At 62.2% G+C, this 10,217-nt stretch overlaps 1 protein-coding gene across 1 annotated transcript in view; it reads left to right on the top strand.

The window, feature by feature from the left end:
• ZFPM1 (zinc finger protein, FOG family member 1) overlaps nucleotides 1-10,217 on the top strand; it is a 67,015-nt gene continuing 56,798 nt past the window's right edge. Inside the window, exon 1 of the mRNA XM_040443424.1 lies at nucleotides 1-101. Within this exon, the coding sequence (XP_040299358.1) occupies nucleotides 1-101 (101 nt within the window). The remainder of the gene's footprint in view (nucleotides 102-10,217) is intronic.

A 10,217-nucleotide genomic window follows, 5' to 3' on the forward strand; every position in this document is an offset into this window, starting at 1 on the left:
ATGGCCGAGACGATAGGCTGGGGCCGAGCTGGCTGGAAGCGAGGGGCAGAGCCCAGCTCGGGACCCCCGGCCCGCCGAGCTCTCCTCCCGCCCGGGTCGATGTGAGCTCCGATAAGCGCAGGGCCGGTCGGCCGGATGGCGATCGCCAAGAGCGATAAGAGGCCTTATCTACGGCCACCAGGCCCGGCCGGGTTCGAGGCAACCACGGCGCGAGGAGGGGGGGGGGGGGTGGTCTCGGCTGGGAGAGCGGCCCGGCCCAGAGCCGGGGCAGGGGGAGAGGGCGTCTGCTGCGGGTCGTTGGGCGAGTTTTCTTCCCAAACATACTTAATTGCCAAGAAGTCGATCCTCCCCTGCGGGTGGTACAGTCCGTCAAAATGAAAGGAAAATGACTCTCGCTGGCCCGGAGCTCCGGGGCCGGGGGGGGGGGGGGCACCCCGCCCGATTCCTATCAGATGGTGTGAGATAGCCAGAGGTGGGGTTTATCACCTCCAGGAGGGAGCGTGTTTTCCTCTCCACCGTGTTAGGGTTGCTGTGCGTTCCTGGCAAGTTTTAGATGTAGCCTGCTTGGAGTTTTATTGAAAAACACCGAGGTGGTTTCCATGGCCCAGGCTCTTTGCGGTGGGGGCAGGCCAGTGCGCTGGCGGTCTTTCTGAGCAGGCCCCCTTTGATTCAGCAGGTTTATTGAGCACTTGCTGTATGTGTGCACTGGGTCCCAGCCCTGTCTTAGGTGTGGGTGGTGGGTGGGGGAGGGGGGTAAAGTAACAGGTACAGTCAGAGACTTCCCAGAAGGGGGTACCTTCATCGAGGTCAGGAATAGGCCAGCCACAGAGGTGCCTCCAAGGGACAGTGGGCTGGCCTCAGTTTCCAGCTCTGAAAAATGGGATGATTCCTGGCTGTTGGGGGGAGGAGGGGGGCGAAGGGCTCGGAGGCACAGGACCCCAGGGAAGGGATGCCTGTGTGAGGAGGTGAGAATGAGATAAGAAGGGTGGGGCCAGGCCTGTTTCCCCTCTCTTGAAAAATACAGACAGGAACAAGCCCCCAGGTCCGACTGGTGATGTCACTGCAGTGGGAGGGCCCTCAGGGACCGTGGTCCTAGATACCAAGTGGAAACCCAGGCCAGCCAGGTGAGGGGCCTCCGGCGGAAGCTGGGGACTTGCCCCGTCTGCCCCGGCCCCAGCGGCCACTCTTTCTCCTGTGAGGGTGTTTTCACACATGCTTGGAGTTTGATTAAAGGAATTATTGGTGGCCACAGGATGACTAATTCACTCCGTGCTTCAAGACTCACCCTCCGCTCTCTCCAGCAGCTCGACACCCACCTGTGGGGCCGACAGTGCCTTCTGCTGAGGGCCGGTTCCGGGGGGGGGGGCCTGGCTCGGGCCCAGTAGGGGGAGGGGGTGGTCTCCCCTGGAGTTTCCGTCGGCATGAGAGGATGACGCACACACAACATTGCACACCGTCCTCCCAGCTCCGGGAGGCCCCTGGGAGTCTGCCTGGCTCGCAGGGGCCACCTGCAAGGCCGCACCCCACTGGGACGGCGGCGAAGTGAAGAAAGTGGGCGGGGGCGGGGCACCTGCCGGTCCTGGTGCACGGCCACCGTGGGCAGTTCACTTCCACGGCCTCCATTTCCCCTCTCTGAAAGACAGGTGTGACAGTGCCTGCCCTCCAGTTGTCAACAGGGCCGTAAGTCCTGTCCTCCACTGGCCTTGGCCCCCTCCTCAGAGCCCTGGGGGCACGGGGACCCATCTGTGGTGAGCCGAGGGGATGAAGGGCTGAGACGGCCGGGAGGGCTTTGCTCATGGGCCCCCAGCCCCGAACCCAGACTTGAAAGGGCCTGGTGGTCCCTGGGGGCCAGCCATCACCCCTGAGGTTGGGTTCCCCCTGGCTCCAGATGGCTCAGTTTTCCTGCTGTCCTGGGCCTCAGGGAAAACGAGCAGTTCACTCCTGCATTGGACGGTGATAATCATATTAGCAATGGCTAATACTCAGCTTACTCTGTGCCTGGCCACACGTTACCTTAAAAGAAGTCCTGTTCTTATCACCTTTACATCTGAGGACACTGAGCACAGATTGCTTAAGTTTCTCGCCCAAAACAATGGCGAAGCCAGAGTTGGAGTGCAGGCAGCCTGGCCCCAAGCTCCAAACCAGCCTGCCTGTGAGCATCACGCTGCTTTCCTCTTGCTGCTGTCCCCAGGCCTGTCCGGGTTCAGTCTCCACACCTGTGAAATGGGCCTTTGGGAGGGGAGGCACGCCGGGGTCCCTCGCCAGCCTAGCCCTTGCCACATCTCCCGGGGCTTCCTTCCTGAGACCCTACTGCGCAGGGGTGGCCCCTGGGGAGACTTCAGCCAGCCCTGCCCGGGGGCCTGAGCTCTGGCCGAGTCCTGCCTGCCCAGTCAGCCCCTCCCTGGAGGTCACTGGGAGCCCAGCGTGGCACCAGCCCCGCCAGGGATTTAAATGGGTCAGTTGGGGAAGAAAGGAGGAGGGAATGTGATGCCATTAATTGTACCCCTTATCTCCTGTTTCTATGCCAACCAGACGTTCCTGGGGCTTGACGGACTCGTGAATAATACTCCCAGCCGGCCTATCTGCCATCGACGGGCCTCCTCCTGGAGGCAGCTGGTGCCCACTGATTGGTATCGCCAGGCCCAGAGACCCGGGCCTGGGCTCCCCCCCCCCCCCCCCCCCGCCAGCCATCGTACCCCTGGAGCTGCCCCAGGGCCTCCGCTCCCATTTCACAGAGGGGGAAACTGAGGCCACAACCAGCTGTGCTCACTGAGTCTTGTCTACCACTCCCCACTCAACAGGAGTCGGGGGTGGGGGGCAGTGCCTGCAGAGGGAGTTGGCCTCCACATGTACCTCCTGGCCGCCTGTGGGCCTCGGTGTCCTCAGCCGTCACAGAGGGAGGCACCCGGCCCATAGGTAAGGGCTTAACTACCGTTGGGTTGCGCTTCGTGTGTTCCTATGAGAAGGAGAGTCTCTGCGTGGGGACTGGGGGTGGCAGCTCCCAAGGCAGCCCCTCACCAGGGCCTGTGTGTCAGCTGAGGGGCTGGCTTCTTTCAGTCGCTTCTGGCCCCGGTGCCTTTGCACGGGCAGCTCAGATCTCTGCTGCCCAGGAGGAGGGACTGGGTCTGTCCCGTCCCCACATAGTGGGCTTTCCAGAACTCTGTCAGATAAATGACCTAATGGAGACACGGCATGAAATGGAGTGGGACTGTAAGCAAGGCCTGCCCGAGTGAGCCTCGGTGTACCCATCTGTAAAACGGGGATGATGACATTGCCGGCCCCCGAGCACAGCCATGAGAATCAGGGGGAAACTCGTGTCGTCTGCGATGGTGCCACTCTCGCGTCACCTCCGCACAGCTTCCCCGCTGAGTGGCCTAGGCGAGTGTCTCTCTCGTCCCCAGTCCTGCGATTCTCGTCTGTAGAATGGGTGTGACGCCGTCCCAGCTCTTGTGGCTGTGCCCGGGCTCAAGCAGGGCTGGGCTACCGTGGGTGCTTGATGACAGCGGCACTCGGGGGGCACCTAGGCTGTTTGTTGCTGGATGACCTGTTGCCGTCACCGGCCCCTGGCTGCTCAGGGGCCACTAGGCAGGCTGTGGAGAGGCCCTTCCCTCCGGGACCTCAGGGCTTCCGTCCCCACCCTGTCCCCACACCAGGAGCAGAGGCTTTATGCTCTAGGCCTGGGCTGGCCTCAGGGCGCCGGGCAGAAGGCCAGCCCTCATCACCCGAGTGGGAGGCCACTGCTTGGCCTTGAGTCCTGGCCTCACCGTGACCCTGTGGGCAAATGACTTCTCTCAGCCTCAGTTTCCACTTTTGAAGCAAGAGCTCAAGACCAGTACCTCCTTCCTCGGGCCTTTACGTGAGGTCTGTGAGGTCTCAAAAGCCAACTGTAAAGTGCTGTCCCAAGGTCATGTCCTCAGTGGATGTGGCAGGCCTGGGAGCTGCTGGTGGCATTACTGAGCTTTTGCGAGAAGCCTGGGGGACTGGACGCTTCACACGGAGCCCTGTGTCCGGCCCCCCTGCGCCTTCGGGTGTGAGTTTTTGAAGGGACTTGTGGGCAGGGGAGGTGGGGGGGGCGAGGGGCCCAGTCACACCCTGGGCTGGGCGGGGCCCGGGCCCTCCTCAGTCCTCCTCTTGCCCAAGCGTCTTACCTGCTCTTAGGCTCATTCATTGTCATTATCGATTCACCGATCTTACAGATGAGAAAACTGAGGCCCTGGGAGACTGTGACACCCTCGAGGCCACACGACAGGAGCTGGGTCTTTGGACCCCAGGGGTGGGCAGAGGCTTCTCTGGACAGTGCCTGCTCCGCTCCCCCAGGCCACCTGTCCCAGGACCCTTCCAGCCTGGCTCCCCCCTCCTCCTCCACCTTCCAAGGCCCCCCTGTTTGGGAGAAGGCAGTGTCCCCGCTGGGTCAGGAATGTGACCTTGGGCCAGAGCTGGGTTAGGCCGATAAGCAAGCCCCTCCCCTCCACCCCCTCCTTTCTGCCTCCCCTGGACCGGAGGGTGTGGACGCTCAGAGCCTGGGTTTCTCTGGGTTTCACATGTGATTCTCCTCGATGCCTGCTAAGGTTGGGGTTCTCGGCCCATCTGACACACAAAGAAATGCAGGACCAGAAAGGGCGGGTGGCTACAGCAGGGCCGTGCACGGCGCACGAGCAGGAAGGATACAGACGGGGTTGAGAGGGCGGTCTGCTGCAGGCCTGCCAGGGCTCCCAGGCGGGGGGCGGGGGGGGGGGCCTGTGTCCTAGACCCCCGGAAGTGGCAGGCACACCGCTTCCTGGAAGGAGGGGATGGCCACCGTGGGGGCTGCCGCAGCCAGAATCCCGGGCTGGAGGGCTAAACTCTGCAGGTGCACAGAAGTTACCCGCCTTCCCGAGGCTCAGTCCTCACCTCTGCAAGATGGAGATGTCATGGGGATACCAGGCTGGGCTCTGAGGGCGCCCAGGCCTCCTGCGAGCTGTTGAGCCTCGGTTTCCCCCATAAAATGGAACAGTGATGCCTACGGTGCGGGCGGGGTGGGGGCAGGTGGTGGAGCGGGTGCGGCCTGGGCCAGAGCTGGGGTGTCACTGGGGTTGCGTGACAGAATGCAAGTGAAGAGGACAGAGGGTCATCTCTCCCCTCCTCGGTCGCCCTAGGCCTGCTTCCTGCCCGTTCCTCTTGGTGTCTGACTCAAGCCCTGAGGCTTTCCTCGTCTGCCCTGGGCGCTTGCACCTGTCACATTCTCCTGCCTCAATTTCCCTTTTCTCCATCAAGCCTCCGTGCTGCAAGTAAGACCCAGGAAAGGGGGCCCGGGGCCAGGTGGTCATGCCTCTGTCCTGCGGTGAGCCCTCCACTGGGGACAGGGCCTGGCAGGCAGTGGCAGATTCTTAGCCCCCAGGGAGGGCTCGGTGGGGGGAGTCTGGCATTGGGTGCTTGGACGCTTGAGACCAAAGACAAGGCCTCTGCTCAGAGCTCAGAGCTTTGGGCAGCCACAGGACCTCGAGTGGCCCCCCGCCATCCAAACCCAGCTTGTCTGCACCCCCCCGCCGCCGGCTCATCCTGCCATCCTGAGCGATCAGGAAGCCCCTGCAGAGGGCCCAAAACTTAAAGACACTGGCTCCTGCCTTTCCTCCGGTAACTTCTGAGGGACGCTCAGTGACTAGCCCAGTGCACAGAAGGACACTGAGGCCTGGGGGGTTGACGGGTCAGACCCAGGGCTGCAGCTCGAGCTCCCCACCCTGGGGGAGGAGGCAGAGGATGGTTATCGTGGGGGTTTCCACAAGTTGAGCTCTCTTGGCTTCCCTGCCGGCCTGGCGGCACCCGCGCTCAGGTCCAGGAAACCGAGGCCTTCCTGTGGTTCCGGGCAGTGTCCAGCTGTGGTCACCAGGCTGTTTCTCACCGGCTGTGTGACCTTGGGTGAGTCCCTTCCCCTCTCTGGGCCAAGGCGGTTGCTGCCCTGCCCTCCAGCTGTGGGAGAGGGACCAGAGCCCCAACGGACCCAGTCGGTAGGGCAGTTCCTGGGACCCAGGGGGTCAGATGGGGGCCCCATGCGGTGGGCGGTCCTCAGGGAGACTTGCTCCACCCCTCAGACGCTTCTCATGAAGTGGGATCGCTAAATCCTCGCGGGGTGGGAATGAGTGGGTTTGGGGTCCCTTCCTTTGGATGAACAGGGGTGTTCCACGCAGGGGCCAGGGGTGCCCCACCCCCTGGGGTCTGTCCTGCAGGAGGCCCGAGGGCAGCGGGGAGACCCTTTACCATTTGAGGGGTGGATTGAGTATATGCCAGGCCACCGAGGGGCTGTGGAGCCAAGCCTCAGGTCAGGACCTGCAGGGACAGAGCCCAGCAGGATGTCCCCACCTGCTGATTTTGCTGCTGGGGTTAGGGCCTGGAAAAGGCCCCAGGGAGGTCGGGGGACCCTGCAGGCCACAAGGTGGGAGGGCATGGGGTTCACCTCCTACCCCCACCTGCCGTGCCTCCACACCCCCAGCCCTCTTTCACTTCAGGGGCCTGGCACAGCTCAGGCGGGCCTGGGACCACTGTGACCCTGAGATGGCTTCCTGCCTCGGTTTCCCCTCCTGTGCAGTATGCTCACGCCTGGCTCTTTCAAAACCAGACATTTTCCCAGAGCACAGAGGGAACCCCTACGCTCACTGTGGCGGCCCTGACGGTCAGGGGCAGGGGCGCCCAGGCCCCCGGGGGCCCCAGCCAGGCCAGCTGTCCCCCTCTGCCTCTTGGCTGTGCCGGCCGAAGCCCCGTCCGCCCGGAACTGTCTCCCGTCCGGGCCTCTGGCGGGCGCGGGTTTCAGCTCCTGTGATAACTCGGAAAGTTGAACTGGCCCCATTACTGCGCTGAGATGGTTGGCGAGATACGGCCTTGATAATGGGGGAGATACGGCGTCTCCGTGGCCAATAGCCCAGCCTCCCCACCCATTAACATTCCCCACCAGCGATCCGTCCCTGCCGCCTATCTCCTCCGTTTCCACTCCTCCCGCAGATAAGAATGGAAATTCTGACTTCATAGCTCACTGATTAAAGTGTCTGGATTTCTTGATAATACACAGATAAATTATGTTTTTGAAAAAGAAGGTAGGGAGGAGGGTGGGGATGGTGGGGGCCCTGGAGGGGAGCCCTTGGCCGCCTCTCCCAGCCTCTCCCGGCCCCCGGGGCCCGCCTGCACCTCCCAGGCCTCCCCAGGCCTCTGGACCGACAGTGTCCAGGGGCCCGGCCGGGGAGGGGAAGGCTCTGGCCTCCACTCACAAAAGCAGCAGCAGGAGTCGTCCTGGGGGACGGAAGGGCACCCACCCCTGGCCTGGGGCATGAGCCTTTTTAGGGGAGATTTAAGGCACTCCGCCAGAGCAGGGGTCTGGACCTGCTGCCTGGGCTCAACTCTGGACATGCTGGCCTTAGTTTCAGCATCTGACAAATGGGCCTGCACTCCTCGAGAGGACGCAGCACCCAAGGGCAAGAATTTTGCCCGTTTGGGCGTCTGCTGACTCCCAGCACCCAGACCAGTACCTGGCCATACAGCTGGTGCCCAATAAATGTTGAGGGACCAAGTCGAGCTTCTCTTGCAGCTGGGGAGGTGGGGGGCTCCCGGCTCTCTCCCCCCACCATCCTCAGCCACCTTGCCTTCCTCAGCCTTCCAGCCCGCCTGCCACTTGTGACGGTCGGCGCCCAGATGGGACTATGGTGCCATCTCCGCGTCTGTCTGGATAAAGCCGCCTCCTTCAGCTGATCCGAGATCCTTCGATGATGGTAGCGCGATTAGCAGCGATTAGGGCCGGCGCGTGGCTAATCCTCCTGCTGAGGGACAGGTGCGGCGGCTGCGTGGGGGCCAGGCACCCATGGAGCTGTGCGCACCCCCCACTGTGTGAGTGGGGACACCAAGGCCCTGGGGGCATGCCTGAGGCTCCCAGCAGGTGCAGGGCTCCTGGCCACCCCCCCCCCATCTCTGTATTTGTTTTTTAAGCAACTCCCAAGAAATGAGATTCTCTGTGATCCCAGAGACAGCAGGCGTGAGTGTGCAGTCAGCAACATTTCTGAGTGGTTCTAGGACCCCACAGTTGTAACAATCCTCATGGTGGTCTTTGTTAGGTAGCAGCTCCCTTTACTGAGTGCTTTCTGTATGCCAGGCCTGGGCTTGACCTCTGCTACCCTGTAGCATCCCAGCAGCCCTGGAAAGTTTACCTCTGACTTCATTTCTTCTCTGAAGAGGACTCAAGGCTCAGAGAGGTTGAGCAACTCATCCAAGGTCACACAGCACAGTAGGGAGCGGTAGAGACTGACTTAGCGTCCTGGCCAACGTCTGGATCTCCATCACAACTGAGGATCTGGGGGGTGTTTGTAGCCATAGCCCCCCCCCTCCCCTAAAGGGTCTGCTCCCTCCATTTAGGGGAGAAAGGCCCAGGCACAGAGAGGGTGAGTGCGTGGTTGGAACCACACAGCCCTGCCTGAGATGAGCAGATGACAAGGTGCCTCTACTCCTGCTTATCTCTGGGGGTCATATCATCTGCCCCCAGAAAATAGGCTCCTTTGGTGATAAAATTGGTTTCTTCGTGTCTTTTGGGTTTTGGTTTGTTTCAATATTCTAAAGGAAGTCAGCTATTTCCAGTAAAATGGGTGCATATGTGGGGGAGGAGGATGAGTGTAGTGTGCAGTGACCAGGGTTCAAATTCTGCCTCCTGGGTCGGTAGCCTGGGCAAGTGACTTCATGTCCCTGGACCTCAGTTTCCTTGCCTGTGCAATGGGCATAATCATAATTCTGGCCTCCTTAGCCTTTGAGGACAAAGGCAGGAGGGACGTGGGAGAGTGTCCCAGGCCCGTGTGTAGCAGGGTGGGGGCGTGCCCTCCAGGGACATGTGCAGGGTTGAGGTCCCTGGGGCTGCCGAGCCCATACACCCTACGCGGAGCCTCCCAGAATTCTCCCTGGACTGCTTTTGGTGAATAGCTCTGGGTACAGAGCGCAGAGCCCCTGTCACACCGTGCTGTGTGTGGTTAGGTCTTTGGGAGTCTGGCTCCCAGAGCCAGAGGGAATACAGAGGGGATGTGGGGGTCCAGGCTGCCCCCCTTTGCTGTGGCTCACAGGCACGGCTCTGTTTTGAGACTCGGTTTCTGCATCTGTAAAATGGGGCTGAAGATGCTCGGGTCCGCCCTGTAGGCCTGGTTGGGGGAGGCCTCTGGGTCCTGCCCAGCCTCTCCCACAGGGGCTCATAGGCCTTCTGGAGAGAGGGCTCGGCACCCAGTCTCCAGACCACTGGCCTCCAGGCCCTCTCCCCCCCCCCCCACCCCCTTGTCTGTCCCCTCTCTGGGCCTCCCCGCCCCCATCGGAGGCCCTTCCGTGGAGCTGCAAGGGCAGAGGCACAGCTGCTGCTGGTCCCTGCTGTGACCGCAGTCCCGGGACCCCCCACCCTTCCGGTCCGGGCCCAGGCCAGGGCTCCGCGTGCTGGACACAGCGGGAGGGACCTGAGCGAGGGAGGCCCCCACCCCTCAGTTCCCCGGCGTGGGGGGTGGGGGTGGGGTGTGTTCCACCCTGCCCCCCCACCCAAGAAAGAAAGAAAAGGGAACTCTGATAAAGGCGATAGGCGTGTGTGCTGGAGGAACCCTATCACCTTATCTATCTGCCTGCTCTCTCTGAGCCTGGCTCTTGTTCCCTTATCTCACCCACCAAAATGCCAGGAACAAAAGCGCCGTGCACATTCACACTCCCACCGCGAGCCCACCGCCCCGCAGTTCCTGGCGCCCCGAAAAAGGATGCCACTAGATCCGCTAGGGGGTTCGGGGCCTCTTCAAATCATCGGGGTCCTCGTCGCTAGTTTGCAGAGGAAGCCAAAACTTAGCCCTCCCTGAGAAGAAGCAGCTGAAAAGAAGTTTCCCCCTATAAGCCCTCCCTGGAGGAAGGGAACCCAGCCTTGGGATGAGGGGCCAGGTCCCAGCTGTGTGGCTGCGTCCTGGCCACGTGACCCTGGGTCAGTCTCTTTCCCCCTCTGAGTCGTTCATAATGGGCGGGGTAGGGGGGAGTTTGAGGATTTAACGGAGCTTTAGAGGAAAGGGAAGCGCCGGTACTGTATAACCAAAGGCCTCCCCATGTGGCAAGTGGCCATTTTGTGTCCCAGTCTTGGGTCTGGGGCAGGTCATCCAGAGCTTGGCACCCCCAGAACCTGCTCCCTCAGAGGCCAGAGGCCCGGGGGGGGGGGGGGGGGGGGGGGGGGGGGGGGGGGGGGGGGGGGGGGGGGGGGGGGG

Source organism: Herpailurus yagouaroundi, unplaced genomic scaffold, assembly GCF_014898765.1.
Source record: "Herpailurus yagouaroundi ecotype Mexico unplaced genomic scaffold, PumYag 190, whole genome shotgun sequence".
NCBI lineage: Eukaryota > Metazoa > Chordata > Mammalia > Carnivora > Felidae > Herpailurus > Herpailurus yagouaroundi.